Raw genomic sequence first — 17,623 nt, 5'->3', positions numbered from 1 at the left:
TGCTGTTTCGAATTGCGGACCCCACAGCGAATTAGGTGCATACTGCTTACCTGCTTACCTGCTTACCTGCTTGTCTACTGCTGTAATTACCCTCACAAACTGATATTTACAAGGCGTAACTGGGGATATTTACAAGGTGTAACTGTAAAGATCATCTTCAAAAAGGAAAGAAAGGGAGAGGTGTATATTCTGCTGGCCTGCACGGTCCAAATATACACGGCCCAAATACAGATTGGTTTCAACGCTACATGCCTGAAACGCCAAGGCACCTACACAACCCATCGCCTCACGCATCTAAAGTATGGGAGACAAGGAAAATGGTACAGCTTCTAAACGCCTGACATCTAACCCACCGACACCGATAAAAGGGAACAAAGGGAACAAAAAAATGGAGGAAGCCGTGGAAACAATCTTGAGCAGGCTAGAAGAAGTCAGAGACTTGGCCAAGTCCACCAAGGAGGAGGTTGTTGCTATCCGCCAAGACATTAAAGACATCAACTCGAGGTTAGCGGAAACTGAGACCAGGATAAGCAAATTGGAAGACTTTGAAAATAAGACATGTGGAGCTATCAAGAACCTTTCCTTATGCTCTGACCATCTCGTGAGGAAGGTTGCGGAGTTGGAGGACAGAAACAGAAGAGGGAATCTAAGAATTTTTGGTATGCCGGAGAAATCGGAGGAAAAACATGACTCATGCATACCCTTCCTCGAAGAGTGGTTCACGCAGGCCACAAATCTAACTTTCACTCAGCCACTGGAGTTTGATAGAGCGCATAGGGTGCCAGGACGAATCTCAAAGGACCAAAAGGGACCAAGAGCGATTGTGTGCAAACCACTAAGGTACCAACACACAGAACAGATACTCACCTTCGCTCGCAAACACAACCACGTGCTGTGGAAAGGCCAGAAAATCTTCATCTCACAGGACTTCAGTAAGGAAACAATGGAGACCAGAAAAGCCTTCCTTGCAATGAGACCCCAACTAAAGTCACTTGGTCACCTGTATGGCTTTATTGGTCCAACTAAGTTTAGAGTAACGATACAAGGTGTGTCTCATGTGTTCTCAGACCCGCGAAAACTACGACAACTCCTGTTCGACCGTGGAGATGGCAGTATGGAAGTCTCCCCCCCGGCTCAACAAGGAGCCTCTGCGTCTGGCCTAGGATAAACTCTGGTTTTGAATTTTGTACTACCACTCCCAGACTCCAGGATCCTTAGAGAAGTGCCTATCTGAACTGGATTTGACATGAGGCTCTCTTGGTTGGTGATCACGACTGGTTTTGGACGGTAGTGATACGGTAATGTACTCTGTACCCTTGGGCCCTATATCAGCTAATCATCAGACTCCAGATCTATATTGGAACGATCCCTTGAACGATCTGATGAACCTTTAACTTGAAATATCTATATTAGAACGATCCCTTGAACGATCTGATGAACCTTTAACTTGAAATATGTATCAAAGCTGCATCAGTATGGTTCTATCCTTGCTACCACACCCACGATACCATACCTATGCTAACATGATACCACGTTACCATGATATTGCTCATGTCCCTTATGGACCTTAAATAGGCGCTATGCTGTGCTGTACTGTTGATCTGTTGTTGAATGCGCCTACGATAATTCTTTTGCAGGTACTGATATATTCGGTCACGATACTGAACCCAAAGCAGTGACTTTCCTGTGTTTAATGTTCTGACACCAGCGTTGGTTATTGTTTGTTGTTGCCTACACACTTGGGCTATTTCACTCAGAATTAGGGTTGCAGCCCGTAGAATTGCTAGTTAAGAGTAAGTTGCTTGGAGGCGGCCGCATGGTCGTCATTCCCGAGTCGCTATGTTCTGTTGTTTCTACTATTGGGGAGGGAGGGGTGGGAAGTGGGTGAGGGTGGGGGGCGGAGGGGGGTCGATAGGGAGGATGGGGGGGGTTGTTTTGATATTTTGCATATGGTTTTGTTTAGTTATGTCCATCTTGCTTACTAGCTTGCATCCAATGTACCACATTATGTTCCGAAGCTTTTACTCTGTACTTCTGTTTCCTGCATACTGTGCTAGCCCCACATTATATGTGTTAAAAGGTGCTGCTGACTCTTTCAGGGGTATGAGACTGCTTCCACGACCCAATCCTTATGTATACACATGTGTTATGAGACGATATCACTGGATGCATAATTGATGGCTGCTGTTATAGATACTCCGATAGGGACGACAACCATAACTAACCTTAGAATCCTATCATTGAACGTGAAAGGACTTAACCAGCCAGTTAAACGCCAAAAGACACTTGACTATCTACGAAGGCAACGTGGAGATATAGCCTTATTGCAAGAAACAAAACTAGAAGCAAAGCAATTTTACACACTGCGCAATAAGTATTTTACTGAAGTGATAGGCTCTGATGCGATCTCAAAGAAGAATGGGGTGGTAATGCTAGTGGCCAAGAATGCAAATGTGGAAATAGTCTCTAGTGCAATAGATACAAAAGGCAGATGGGTCTCAGCGAGACTACTCAAGGATGACACTGAATTCTTTATCACGACTGTCTATGCCCCAAATACATATGATCCGTCCTTTTGGGTAGGCCTAACGAAGCAGATAAACTCCATCCCCGACACAGCAGTCCATATTCTGGCGGGCGACTTCAATCTCCCACACGACCCAATACTAGATAGAGACTCTAAATGCGTCTTTCGCCCGGGGAAGGCCCATAAGGCATTCATGAAACTGTGCAATAGATTTCATTTGGTGGACACGTGGCGTTTGATGCACCCTGATGGCAGAGACTACTCATTCTACTCCCCACCGCATGACTCGTTCTCAAGAATCGACTATATACTCATATCTAATAACGCGGTGGCAAGAGTTGAGGACGCGGACATTGCTCCCAGATTAGTCTCTGATCATTCCTGCGTTTCCCTTACATTATCTAATATTAAACCGACCACCCGACAATCCATGTGGCGATTCAATGACACCATTATCAATGACACAAAACACAAAGAAACCCTTGACACTGCCATTAAAGACTTCTTATTGTTAAACAAGAGGGGGGACACTTCAGACACCACCCGATGGGATGCATTGAAATCCACCATAAGGGGAGTCATTATAAAAATATCGTCTGCAATTAATAAGAACCGCACTGCAGCCTTGCTGAAATTAGAGGAGGACATTTCAAAACTCCAGCACACATACTTGAGGAGTAGAAACCCTGAGGTCCTAACCGAACTGTCCAATCAGAAATACACCTATAACAAACTTATTAGTGAAAAGGCGGGAATTTGGCTAGACAGGAGGAAGCGTTTCAAAATTTGTGACTCGAACAAAGCCGGGAAGGGACTAGCGGCTTATCTTAAATTTAAAATTCAAAAGAATACCATTGCATCCTTACTCGATGACAATGGGACTCCTAACTCTGATCCCACTAAGATTGCGAATATCTTCAAGGACTTTTACGAGAAACTTTATGCTAGAAACATGCACATAGACAGCGAGAAAATGAAGAAATACCTCTCCAATTGCACGCTCCCAACACCCACGGCCGCAGAAAGAGACTCCTTGAATGAACCAATCTCTGAGTCGGAGGTTATTAGCGCGATCAAATCCCTCAAAAAGGGGAAAGCCCCTGGGCCTGACGGCTATACAGCACAATTTTATAAGACCTTTGGCCATATTCTTTCCACCCCTCTCCTAGAGGTCTTCCACGAAATTACCAATACAGGTAAAGTTAAGGGGACTATGGCAGAGGCTGTAATTGCGGTAATACCCAAGGAAGGCAAAGACCACAAACTCCCCAAAAATTACAGGCCTATCTCGCTGATAAATTTAGATTGTAAGCTCCTAGCATCAATTTTAGCGAATCGCATTCAAAAAGTCCTGCCGTCTCTAATACATCCCTCGCAGGCCGGTTTTCTGAAGAACAGGCTCTCGAGCGATAATACGAGAATCCTGGCTCATGTCATTGAAAAAGCGAGACTCTTATCTACACCCACCATCGCCATTACACTAGACGCTGAAAAAGCGTTCGACAAAGTAGATTGGGCTTACTTAAACGCTGTACTACATAAATTCGACCTGGGTCCCATATTCACTAAATTAGTCATGTCCCTCTATGCCTGTCCCTCTGCTAGAGTACGAGCTGGCGGCGCTTTTTCCTCCCCATTTGGTCTAGAACAGGGTACTAGACAGGGATGTCCATTATCCCCGTCCTTATTCCTCCTGGCTATTGAGCCTTTTCTGTACTACATAAGGGAAAACCCTGACATCGCTGGAATCCGGTTCACTGACTGTACAATTAAACTCACGGCTTATGCAGACGACGTGTTGGTCATGAGTGAACAAGCTGATAAGGCTATCCCGGCGCTAATGTCAACAATAGAAGACTTCTCAGCTGTTTCTGGATATTCCTTGAACAAGGATAAAACTGAGGTGAAGTCATTAAATAACCTATGTGATAAAACCATCCTGGGCGACTCCGGGCTTACCTGGCAGTCGAAGAGTTTTAAATATTTGGGAATGGAATTCGAAAAGGACTTGATATCCACCTTAAAAATTAATGAGGAGATACTCTACAAGAAAACACAAAAGCTGCTGGACGGGTGGTCTCCTAAATTTCTCTCGTGGTGGGGAAGGGCTGAAACACTAAAAATGATGATCAGTCCCTTGGTAAATTATATGTCATGTATGCTCCCCATGACCTTCACGGAGGACTTTCTACATAGAGTTGAGAAACTGATCTCGGATTTCCTGTGGAAAGGGAAGAAACCGAGAATTGCCATGAAAAAATTGCAACTTCCAAAGATTAAAGGGGGATTAGGATTGCCAAATTTCAGAAACTACCAGACCGCCTTTCTCTGTAAGCAGGGAGCCTCCTGGTTTATCGAAGACCCTGTCTACACGCCCTTATGGATCAATATTGAGAAATCCATTATAGGCAAAGCCCCGCTCTCCGCAGTCCTAACAATGGACCTCTCACACCTCACGAACTCTAAATACATCATGCTCAATACCAAGAGAGCACTTCTGCGGTTAGATCGCGTTCATGCCACTGGTCAACGAATCCACAATTCCTCCTCTGCGTCCTTATGGCGTAACCCGTCCATTAAAATTAGCGGATCACCCATCATATGGGACCACTGGTCGGATAAAGGTATTAATGTGGTCTCTGATCTATATGAAAATAATATGCCACTGCCATTCTCGACTCTACAGGCCAGACACTCCCTACTACCGATCAACTTCTATGCCTTCTTAAAGCTAAAATCAGCCTTATCCACTAAAACATTCAAGCTAGTGAAGCCTTGGCTAAAAGCTATGCTACCCCACTTTCAATCCTCTGGACATTTTGTCTCTAAAATATATAAACTACTGGCGCCAACGGCCAACAAGTCGATGAGGCGCAATGAGATAAAATGGGAATCAGAAACAAACAACACTGGCATAAGTATAGACTGGGTCAGGATACATGCATCAGCACTCACACACAAGGTATCACCGATACTATCACAGACCAAATATATGATTATTAACAGGGCATTTTGGACCCCACAGAGGCTATTTAAGGTTGGCCTGCGGGATACACCGAACTGCTGGAACTGCTCTTCTGGTATTGGTGACCTTCCGCACATGCTGTTTGATTGCCCCATGCTTCACACCTTCTGGACAAAAATCTTTGACTACATTGGGCACACGCTCCACATACATCCCACGAGGGAATTCATCTACATTCTCCTAGGAGCATTAGATCCAGCACTAAAGGGTGACCATGACCGCCAGCTCCTGGACCTTCTACTAACTCTAGCATGTAAGGTGATCCTGTGCAATTGGAAGTCAACGGGTGAGGTCTCCTTCAATGCATGGAGGGAATGGCTGTCCTGCATCAGGGGCACTGACAACCCCGCGTTACACTCATCACCATGGCAGGTCACCAACAAAAAATTATGGTCTTCATTGGACCGAGCCTCCTTCACCTTTGACCCACCCTGAAGTTCCAAATGATGAGGTCTGTATTCAGTGAATTATGGGTTGCATGCTGTGTGAACTGTAATGGCTATATCTTGTGCTCACGGGCTTGACAATCTTAGAATCATGAAGCAGGAATGATGAAATATAAATGGTACTATATGACTTGTTTTAGACGGAGGGCTCTACGGAACTATATACAAATGTGAGAATGCAAGGTTGGTACTTTATTTTCCTTCACTGTATACGTATTGTTTTGTGTAATAATCCATGTCTGATTGCGGTATTTTTGTAACACGATTGTAATTCTTCTGATGCCTTCTTGCGGCCATCATCTCTGTTATCATTTCTGTTATTGTTTAATAAAATAAAATATGATTTGAACATAAAAAAAAAGACCTCACTGGCATTTAGTAAGCTCAAAGGACACTTTGTCTATGGTGTAAAAAAAAAGAAATATCAAGGAGCTGGATGGAATTTATAAATGTTTCCTTAGACTTTAAAAAAGTTCATATCCTATGAACGTTTTTCAGAAGAACGTCGCGGAAAGCCCCAGAAAAGTAAACTAAAAAGCTCTTGAGGGCAATTTTTATTTACTGCCAATTTAACCTCAAGTTTCATTCGAATTTTCCATTTTCTCTCCCACACACACAAATCTTACAATATACTCCTTAAAATAGAGTATGTCGGAAAAACGGTATGCTCGAATGACAACTTCGCTTACTTTCAGATGAAAGGGTGACACCTACCGGCACTCATTCTGTACACAGACCGTCCGTGGTCCAATAGGTCGACTGGGGCCCAGGAGAAGAAGGCGGAGTCCTCGCCCAAGGTAGGATTGGTCCCGAAAAACGGCCGAGACAACGCTTTTCTTGTTGGTTCTTTCGAATGTCATGGCTAGCTCGCCGCGTGAAAGAACTCTGGCTGCACGTCATCTGGCACGTGAGAAAGTAGATCGACGGGTCTTGTTGCCAAAAGCCTCCCGTGTCCTTGAACTGCATTAGCGCACTAACCACAAGGGGGCGCTCTGAAACAATTTTCCGGAAAGGGCGCTGGAGCCAGATTTGCTCTCGTCGTGCCGGGAGTTATTTAGGCTCCCAAATGAGTGATGTTCTGGTTGAAACTATCTTCCAGTTGTTTAGTAGGAAAACCATTGACTTAACATACTCCCGTAACTTGCTGTTAGTGCCGCTTGATAATCGTCAAATGTACAGCTTTGCCTAAAATAATTATTTAAGTAAAAGCTAACACTCAACTAACTGCCAATAAGAGGCAAAATCATTGAAACAACAGTCCTAGCAAATCTTGGTGCTGCGCGTTGTTAATGTCAGGTGTGCGTGGCGATTCGGAATCTTTTTTCAAACATTAACTTGAAGGCCAGCGGTGCAATGCTGAGCCTTTTCGGCCGGGGAGAGCGCATTTGAAACGGAGGTACAGGACGGATTGCAATCGAGTTCCTCGCTCTTCTTGTGTGATATAATGTCCGCTCAATACGAGCTTTTGCTTGAAAACGCCGAACAGGTAGTTCTGGTGTGTACTAATGGCGAACGGTTTTTGAGAAAAGAGAGCATGCAAAATCTAGCGGTTGTGGAAAAAGCTAGCGTGGTTATTGGGAAGTAAGTGTTTTTAAACTCCTGATTTGTCCTTTTAAAATGAATTGTATGTTAACTGTTGCTTTCCTTGTTTCTAGAACATAAATGCGCGTACTCAGGAGATGAAATACGGTTCCAACCTAAATTGTCAATATGCGTAACTTTCACGGAATCAGTGCTTGACAAAGGGGCATGCATCTCTTTTTCCTCCAAGAAACAAATACAAAATAACCTTTTTGAAAGTGGGGGTCGAAAGAGTTATTTTTCTCAGGCAAAATAAATACAGAAAAAACTCAAAACGAACTAAGGCTGTCAAACACCCAGTAAATTAGGGATAACTCTAAAGAGATTTCATACTCCATAACGGACGAGTATTTGGGTCATAAATACTTGGTGGAGACGGTAGAAGACGTGGGATCACTTTTCTACCGTCAAGTCTCCTGTTTTTTCCTGTGTATTTGTTTACCACACAATACATTTCGGGTTCCAGATGGAATGGAAAACAAGTGCTGGAAAAGATACACGTTGAACTGGGAACGAGTTCCAGCCAAATTGTGACGAGGGACGGGGGTTTGTTTTTGTAACACGCAAAGAAGGGTGAACACAATGTCTCCAGTGTCAGTGCGAGGTTTTAGGTGGAGCTTATTTTGTGAACTGTGTGGGCATATTACCAACCAATAGCAATATTTATCGCTAAGTAGGGTTAGCGGCAATATTTTTATCGCCGCGCATCACCGGTTTTCTTCGCTGAGATAACTTGCTATTAGCAAGGTGTATCTCAAAAGCGATAAAAATCAGGCGAAATGCGTGAATATCGCTGAGAATTCAGCGATATTCACGCATTAGCGATGAAATGCTCTTAGCCATGTTATCCACCTCCCATTGGATAACATGGCTAAGAACTGGTCTGAGCAGGCGTTGGATTTTGGCGGTAGCGGGAATATTTCCATCGCTACGCCTGCCTTGCTAATAGGTGATAGTGACGTTAGCGACTGCTTTCAGTCGCTAACAGGTTGGGTACGCCCACTTTGCATGTCATTAGCGATAAATATCGCTGAAATGCTAAGCGGGCCCCAAACCGCTCGCTATCGCCTAAAAGCTGTCACTAACATCAGTTAGAGCAATAGAATTATCGCCGCTTAGCGGCCGAAAACGGCAGCTAAACTGGCGATAATTGCCTATCGCTTCCCTTGGTAATATGCCACTGTGTTCCCTTCCATTAAAGTCCGGCTGTCCCGATATCTGGTTACAATATGACTCGCATGTCACCTTCTTTCCAGTGCTAGTTTTCCTTGTACAAATAATTTGTACGTGTGATATAGCTGAAGCTAAGCTAAACCAAGACTATAAGTCCCAGGATGCTCTGTAGTGGTAATTGAGAGGCTATGACTGGAAACAGTGTCACACTGACATGGCGCATGAGACAGTGCGTTCCAAATCGGTGGGCATTGACATTTACTCCAGGATGCAGCCTAGGGTCAAAGTAAGCCATGCGCATTGCATCCTTCACAGCTTTGATTTTTGTGAACATCTATACACACTTGATGGACCGTGCATGCTCCATACCCTGGTGGTGTGTCAACTCTGGCGGGTGCTCTCAGTACAGGATTTTTTTTGATGTATCAAACACAGTGGTCATTCCTAAGAAGGACTGGAGAGTTCTTATTTTTATGGCAGGTGTGTGTTGATGAGTACTCGCACTTTGCCATGGTTAGGATTAATTGCATTCTCTGTAAAAAAAAAAAAAAATAGGAGATAACGTTATCCTCATTATCTTAGAACTCACTATTTTTGGTATTAAGCAGGAGACTGCATGCCACCAGGGTTCAGCGTCTTTGTTTGAGAGCTATGCCATGTTCTTGTTATGGTGACCAAATATGAGATGTCATTGCTGTTGTTAAATGCAATGACCAACGTAGAACATTATCCCATGGATAGCTTCTTGAAGAGCTCCGCTTCTGATGAAACTCCAAAATGGAGGCAATTTTTATCTGAATAACTCCAAATGCATGGGGAGTGTTGTGATTTATGTGCAGTTTATTTCCAGTTGTAATTAGTGGCAGCATTTTCAAGATTAAGTTTCGATGAGCACCTGAGCTCATCCATCTGTATTATCATATCTGAGATGTGTTGGTTCTGGGTGTCCTCCTCTTTCTCTCACTGTCTTTATTGATTTGATTCATGTTTACAGATTCGTACTTTGTACACTGTTTTTTTAGTACAACTCCTATGGAAGAAATCCATGTTGTTGTGCCCTTGTATTCCTCAATGATATCGAGGACCAACAGGTTCTTGATTTCATGCTCTGCTGCTCATTGGCGGCAGAATGCCACCTTCTGGCGATTCTGAAAAACATTGTGGATTGCTTTGTTGAAATACAGTTAGAAATTGGTGCTTTTAATCTTGCCTGGGCCCTTGAACAGTTGTGGGATTTCTGCTTGAACCGTTGAGATGTCTTGTAGCATGTAGTTTATGGATATGTGGCCCATCCGTTCTACTGTGGCAAAATGTGGAGTCATGTAAAGGGCAACATACATTGTCACTTTGATTTCTGATTTTATTTTTGTGTGGCTTTGAATGCTCCCAGACATTTTGGCAGTTTCAATGCAACCCATGTGTAAATCAGTGCACTAGTCTTATTGTACTGGCTGTCTCTTCATTTTTTCGAATCCTTTACATCCATCACATTTATTGAGGCTCCAGTATCTAGGACACATTTGACTGATGTCCTCCACCTTTATGGTGAAGATGGAGCATTTATTCACTACCATGGGGCATTTGAGGTGGTATAAGTCTGTTTTGTGGTGGTAGACAGTTGTTAGTCCCAGTTCTGTAACCGTCTTTAAAGACGGTAAGCATAGTGCATATAATTCTTCTAGGACACCCATCTCTGTTTATGCTTCTTTCATAAAGTCCAAGGAGGTCTGAAAATGTTCCTCTGCATTGCTCGTGCACCTGCAGATTCTTGATGCAGTCACTACTGGTTTGCATTTCATCTCCCCCACTTCATTAGTTCCCATGACTTAACTGATACTCTGCTCTTGATTACAAATAACACGTGGTGTTTTCCTACCCAGCGATTTACTGACAGCCTTGTCTATTGTGTCTGTCAGGTAACATTAATGTGTAATATTGGTCTCCGCTTTCTGTTGATGTATGTGATACAAAGGCTCTTTTAGAGGGCGATGTTCATGAACTTCCTTCTGAAACAGGCCTCGAAAAATCCTAAAAATGTTACTAGAGCTGCAGGTCTAGTGACTTAAAAAATCTACTCGACCTAATTATAATGCTCATGACCCATAAACTGATTTCAAATGGGGTGATCCTGGGCAAGTATTTTAATTCACCCAGACACCATTTTCTTCTTTATCACATATGAGAGCGCCTTCACGAGCTCAGCATGTTTGCTGTATAGAAAACTCTCGTTTGGTTTAATAGACTAAACGTTTGCCCCATATATATATATATTTTGAAGTACTGTACTATTAATTTACAAACTGTTTAAATTTGTTAGAGAAAAAACGTGACTTTTTTTTGTCAAAATTCTTTTTATCAAGCATCAATACCAAAGAGTCACAGTGACATCATGAGTACAGTAGGGCGTGCAGGCCCCAGGGTTGCAGAACAGTCCGCTATGTGAGTCTCAGTTTCAGACAGCCCTAGGGTCGCATGACCCCCCCCCCTTCAAAGTCTGAGATGCTAAATTGAAATATAAAAAAAATCCTGAGGAAGGTCTTCAGACAAGAGCCCAACCTAAAAGCAACACCCCCCTCCCCCAGAATCCCTCCCCTTTCCCCCCATACTGGTAGTGATGGTGGTGTACAATGAAATAATATTAAGCAAAAGCGCTGATGCATTGGAAAATAAACAAAGCAATGTTCCCTCTATTCAAACATCCGGTGTGTACATCGTCACATGCCAGCCTTGCGTGGTTCAGACCTGGAAGAGGTGCATAGCCCTTACGGAGGACGGACATACTGCGGAAGGCAGACCTTGGGATAGATATGTGACTAGGGGGCCCCACTTGTGTTCAAAAGCCTTGTAGTTGTCCCTAAAAATGTTGGCCAGATGCTCCATGGCGAGAATCCTCCACACGCTGGAATGCCACAGAGATGTCGCCGGTGCATCCTTTTTTTTCCATGCAGCCGCTATGGTGAGTTTCGCCGCCCCCAGATAGGTCCACATGATCGCCTTGTCAGCTTTCGTTTGGTGCTCCAAGGCCGGATCTCTGATACCGAGCAGAACCCCCTCTGTGCTAGTTGCAATAGGGTAACCCAACATGTCTTTGAGGTAGGAGAGGATTTCTTCCCAAAAACGTTGAATAACCGGGCAGTCTCACCAAATGTGACGGAAATCCCCCTGGAGGCCACACCCAGCCAGCAGAGATCAGAGGTATCAGGGAAGATTCGTCGCAGTTTAGTAGGGTATAGATACCAGTCAAGTAGTGTCATATAGTGGGCTTCCCGTAGGGCCACTGATTTGTTGTTTCATGATGTCGCCCCAAACATGTTTCCATTCCTCTTCAGTGACATCTCTCCCTAAGACCCGTTCCCAAAAAGACATGTATTGTGCTCGAGGAGAGTGCAAGGTGGTCAGTAGCAGGTCATAAAGTGAGGAGATGATGCCCCTCGAGGTGCCTGCATTGTGTATGACCAGTCGCTCCATGTCTGTGAGTTCTCTAGTGGCCGCCTCTCTAACGTGGGGAAGTGTCGCCCAATGTTTAAGCTGGAGATAATGAAAGTGTTCGCTGTGGGGAATCAGAAATTCTCTTTTGCAGTGTTCAAATGTAAGGATATCGTAGTTATGAAACGGATCTGAAAGTTTTAAACAACCTCCCTCCTTCCAGCAATCGAAGGGTCCCTCGCGTAGGGCCGGTGGGAAAGCCGGGTTAAAATGGATTGGAGTGTAAGGGGAAGGAAATTTGGTCCATCCCTTCCTCCCGGTAACCCGATCCCAGATTGTCAGGGTAGTGCGTGTGGGGGTGCTAATATAAGCATTTGCAGGTCGGTCCCTCTTAGGTTTCCAGAGGACATCCCAAATGTATCTTCCTACCACCGAGCAATCCATATGTAGCCAATGTTTATTGGATTCTCACACGGCCCACTCCGTTACCACTCTCAATTGTGCGGCCTGGTAATTTAGTGCGAAGTCCGGTAGGGCTAAGCCCCCTTTGCTCCTTGGTTGATGCAGCACGTGAAAAGGAAGGTGAGCTCTCCCTCCCTGCCAGATGAATTTGGTAATTAAGGAGTGCAAGTGCGGCAATAAACCCCGGTCAAGGTCCATGGACAGGGCCTGAAATAAGTATAACATTTTCGGCAAGACCGACATCTTAATAGCATTGATTCGGCCCAGCCAGGAAATGTAAAGGGGAGTCCCTCTCTTTAAATCTTGTTGTATTTGTGCCACCAGAGCCGGATAGTTGGCCTTGTAGAGGTCCCCAATACGGGCAGTAAGGTGGACCCCCAAATAAAGTAGCGAGTGTTTGGCCCATTGTAGAGCCGTCTGAGCACTCAATCCATTCGCCTCAGCAGTGGGAAGTGTAAGATTAAGTATAGATGATTTAGATAGATTTGCCTTGAAACCGGCTACCTGTTCAAAGTGCTGCAACTCTCCCTGAACTGCTCAGAGCGAGGAGATTGGATCCGTAAGTGTAAGCAGAATGTCATCTGCAAAGAGTGATGCCTTGTGGTCTACACTGCTGAAATGGATGCCCCGAATCTCGTAATTTGACCGGAATTTCGCTGCAAGGGGTTAGATACTGAGAGCTAATAAAAGGGGTCTGAGGGGGCATCCCTGCTGGGTGCCTCTGCTTAGAGCAAAAGGAAGTGAAGTATAGCCACTGACTGTGACCCACGAGTTTGGGAGATGATAGTTGGCCATGACCATGTTGAGAAAGGCATCTCCAAAACCAAACTTCTGCATAGCTAAAAAACAGAAATGACCAGTCTACCCTGTCAAAGGCCTTTTCCGTGTCTAGGCCTACCAGGACAGCCAGAATCTGCAATTTAGATACCTTCTCGATCAGATGGATGGTGTGCCTGATAATATTATGTGTTTGCCTGCCTTTTATAAAGCCGACTGGTCTGGATGGACCAAGTCTGGCATAACATTTTCGTAATCTAGGCGCTAAGATCGCAGAGTAGAGCTTCGCATCTAGATTGAGAAGACTATGGGTCTATATGAGCCACAAAGTTGGGGGTTCTTACCAGGCTTAGGAAGTACCGATATCACAGCCTCGGCCATAGATACTGATACCCGAGCGTCTTTCGCTATTGCCTGAAATAGGGCAGTGAGGTGAGGGATGTCTTTGGACGCATAGCATTAAAACAATTGCACAGTGTGGCCGTCAGGTCCTGGGGCTTTGTGCAATTTGAGCCCTGAAAAAGCTTTCCTCACCTCTTCTGAGGTGATAGGGCGGTCTAAGGATTCGGCAGTGGCAGAAGCGTCACAAAGTCAGGATAGCTCTGTTGCAGGTGCGCATTAGGAGTGGTGCCACGGTAGAGCTTCACGAAAAAATAGCCAAAAACTTTGGCTTTCGTGGTGTTGGACCCGGCCTCGTGGCGTGGTCCTACCCCTCCCGCATGGCGGGCCCCGGACGACATCGGCCCTCCATCCAGCCCGGGTCGGCCTCGGGCACACCTCTGCACGCCCTCCAAACCACCAGATCCGCCACCCGGCGGCCCACAACCACTCACATGGCACCCTCGGGCCGCCCCAGCATTACCGGTCCGGTGCCCACCCCGCACCCTCATTCCAGGCCCGACGCCATCTTGGGCCCATCACGTCACAGACACGTGGTCCCGGACCAGCCGCGGCCATGGCCCCAGCGAGCCCGCCATCGAGGCACCAAGAACCCTCCGGGTGGTAGAGTGGCCACTCCACCAGAGACAAGGAGAGGGGAGTTTCGATGGCTCTCCAACCGTCCCCGGATGCCTGGTTTCGATCGCCCTCCGGCCTCCCTGGGCTCTGGCTCCACCCCCCTGCTGGGTGTCTGGACACCATCATCCCGGCCCCTCTGACCCCCAGGCGAGAGGGTCCGGACATCAAAGGACTCCAGACCTATATCTGGGCCAGCCCCGGAGTAGGACGGCAGTTGTATCCCGGAGTCGAGAAGCCCTGCTGATGCTATCGCGGCTGACCCTGAGACGAACTCCCCTTGCTGTTCTACCTGGAACCTGCTGGCGCTGCCGCGGTCCATCTTTGCTGTAACCCTCTTGGAGCCTGCTGGCGCTGCCGCGGTCCACCCTCGCTGAACCATCTTGGAACCTGCTGGCGCTGCCGCGGTCCACACTCGCTGAACCATCTTGGAACCTGCTGGCGCTGCCGCGGTCCGCACTCGCTGAACCATCTTGGAACCTGCTGGCGCTGCCGCGGTCCACACTCGCTGAACTATCTTGGAACCTGCTGGCGCTGCCGCGGTCCACACTCGCTGAACCATCTGGGAACCTGCTGGCGCTGTCCACACTCGCTGAACCATCTTGGAGCCTGCTGGCGCTGCCGCGGCCCAACCTCCCGGAACTCCCCAGCTCGAGGATTGAGAGCTGTGCGAAGAGTCTCCTTGCCACCGACCATCTATAAGACTGTCCTGCTACCTTGCCCCTTTGTCACGAGACTTTCCAGATCTCGGGATCTGCTGTATACATTGAAACGATACTTATTGCCAGATAAAGATTGAAAACTCTATCTACGTGTGGTGTATATTTGTAGTGGTGTGGTTACTCTGCTGTACGATTCTAGGAGAGGGCCCTCCCGTCGGAGGCCTCTCGACCTCGCTCGGTTCCTTCTCTGAAGGAGGGGTAGACCTAGGGGTGGTCAGTCAGACACCTTCTGCCTCCCCCGGGTTCGCCTTTCTAACATTGGTGGCAGCGGTGGGATCCGAGCCAACGCAAAATCGTACAGAGAGTGATCTACCCGCTACGACGGAAAAACACACAGAGACCATGACGACCCAAGGAACCAACCTACCTGCCGAATTCCAGAAAGAGAAGATAGAAGAATACAGCCACAAAGAACTAAAACAATTCTGTAAAGACATGGGTATCGCTACCACTGGCCTGAGCACAAAAGAGGACTTCAAATCGGCCCTACAAGCCTGGGTGGAAACCCGAGACAGACCACCCCAAGAGGAGAATAGCCCGAACGGGCAGCAGGAAACCAGCGCACCCCCGACGGGGGAAAGAACCGCAACACTAAACGCGGACCTCATCTATGAAGACGCACGAGAGCGCAACCGGCTACACGAATTGGAGCTTGCATGACTCCGGCTAGACGGAGAACTCCAGCTAGCGGAGAGAAAGATAGCCCTCGAGCAACTACGGCTGGAGGGGGATCTAGAAGAGAAACGGAGACAACGTGACCTCGAAGAAAAACGACTAGCATATGAACACGAACGAGACCTGAGAGAACTAGAAATCAAGGCCAAGAGCAACGAAGATAGCGCGGCCGGGGCCAAGACCTCGGCCCCTCCTGTGGACACCAAGGTTCACCTACCGAAAGATGTAGTCAAAGAATACTACAAGAACGATGATATCCAGCAATGGTTCAAAGCCTACAAGGTGGCCATGACCGCCCATCGGGTGCCCCTGAAGGATTGGGGCGCCGGCCTGTGGGGAAAGTTCGTCAACGAAGGGAGGGACGCCCTGCTGGAACTCCCTGACACCGAAATGACCTCCTATGAACACATGAAAACGGCCCTACTCACGCGCTACGGACTCACCCCCGAAATGTACCGGCAGAGGTGCCACAATGTTACGTGCCACAGATGCCAGCGGCTGGGTCACTATGCCAATGATCCCCTCTGCCCCATGAACCAGTGGCCCGGCACCACCGGGCCCCCCGGTCGACAAATCACTGCAGCTGCTCTGAGCGAAGAAAAGGAGGAAGAAGAAGAGGTCCCTATGGAACCAGAAGAATGGGAGTCCGCGGCCATGTGCCTCGCCTCCCTGGGCGACAAAGACATGATCCCCCGAGACAAGATTCCGATCAACACCCAGAAGTACCGCCAGTGGGTCACCATCAACGGACGCCGGGCCGAGGCTCTCCGTGACACGGGGGCCAGCATAACCGCCGTCCGCTGCCATCTGGTGACCCCAGAACAAATCTTGCCCCAAGTTCTGTGCCCTGTCCGGTCAGCGGACAATTCCGAGAGCCTGTGCCAGATGGCCCGCATCCCCTTCGAGTGGGGAGGAGTGTCCGGCCTGCTGAAAGTCACCGTCCGAGACGATGCCCCGGTGGACTTCCTCCTAGGGAACGACCTGGAAAGTTCCCCCTGGGCACAGATCGAGCGAAGAGAGCATCTGGGGATGCTAGGCCTTCCTGAATGGGTTTGCGTAACCACCCGATTCATGGCCACCCGGGACACCGTCCCAACCGAAGACAAACCCGAAGAACCTGAATGGCCGGCACCTCCGCCACCCGCCACTGCCACGGCCGAACCCGAACTGGGGCCGCAGAGCCCCAGCCATGAAGAACTTCCCGAGCTCGGGCCCCTTCCCGAACTAGCCCAGTGGCGCCAAGAAGGGGGCCCCACCCGCGAGCAGTTCCGGCGGGAACAAAAGACATGTCCTTCCCTTGAGGGACTCCGACAACAAGCCGCCACGCAAGCCACAGGAGACTCCTCGGGGTCCCACTGGATCTATTGGGACCAGGACCTCCTGTACAGTGAACAAAAGATCGCCGAGCTGGGGGCCGGCCGAGTGCTAGTCGTCCCCCTCCACTTCAGAGACTTTCTCTTAAACCTGGCACATGACGTGCCCCTCGCCGGGCAACTGGGGCAGGACAAAACCTACAGCCGCATGGTGACCCACTTTTATTGGCCGAAGATGCGCCGCGATGTGTACAACCACTGCCGAACCTGTCCGACCTGCCAAGCCAGCGGAAAGAGTGGGGGGGGAAATCAAGGCCCCACTCCAACCGTTTCCCGTGGTGACCACTCCCTTCGAGCGGGTAGGGATCGACATCGTGGGGCCCCTGGATCCTCCCACCTCTCAGGGGCACCGCTTCATCCTCGTCTTGGTGGACCATGCCACCCGCTACCCAGAAGCTATCCCCCTCCGGACTATCACAGCC

The 17,623-nt window shown here is 47.7% G+C and overlaps 2 protein-coding genes across 3 annotated transcripts in view; one reads left to right on the top strand and one right to left on the bottom strand.

The window, feature by feature from the left end:
* CCDC38 (coiled-coil domain containing 38) overlaps positions 1 to 6,860 on the bottom strand; it is a 2,097,275-nt gene extending 2,090,415 nt beyond the window's left edge. Inside the window, exon 1 of one of the 2 annotated variants that reach the window (XM_078675825.1) lies at positions 6,713 to 6,860. In XM_078675825.1, coding sequence (XP_078531951.1) covers positions 6,713 to 6,722 — 10 coding nt within the window. In that variant the 5' untranslated portion in view covers positions 6,723 to 6,860. The remainder of the gene's footprint in view (positions 1 to 6,712) is intronic. The other variant, XM_078675815.1, reaches the window with a different exon arrangement.
* A 120-nt stretch (positions 6,861 to 6,980) lies between these two features.
* AMDHD1 (amidohydrolase domain containing 1) overlaps positions 6,981 to 17,623 on the top strand; it is a 104,420-nt gene continuing 93,777 nt past the window's right edge. The window contains exon 1 of the mRNA XM_078675839.1: positions 6,981 to 7,579. Coding sequence (XP_078531965.1) covers positions 7,443 to 7,579 — 137 coding nt within the window. The 5' untranslated portion in view covers positions 6,981 to 7,442. The remainder of the gene's footprint in view (positions 7,580 to 17,623) is intronic.

This window comes from Lissotriton helveticus, chromosome 1_1 (genome assembly GCF_964261635.1).
Source record: "Lissotriton helveticus chromosome 1_1, aLisHel1.1, whole genome shotgun sequence".
Lineage (NCBI taxonomy): Eukaryota > Metazoa > Chordata > Amphibia > Caudata > Salamandridae > Lissotriton > Lissotriton helveticus.
The sequence above is the reverse complement of the archived record's forward strand: the minus strand, read 5'-3'. Positions and strand labels throughout refer to the sequence as shown.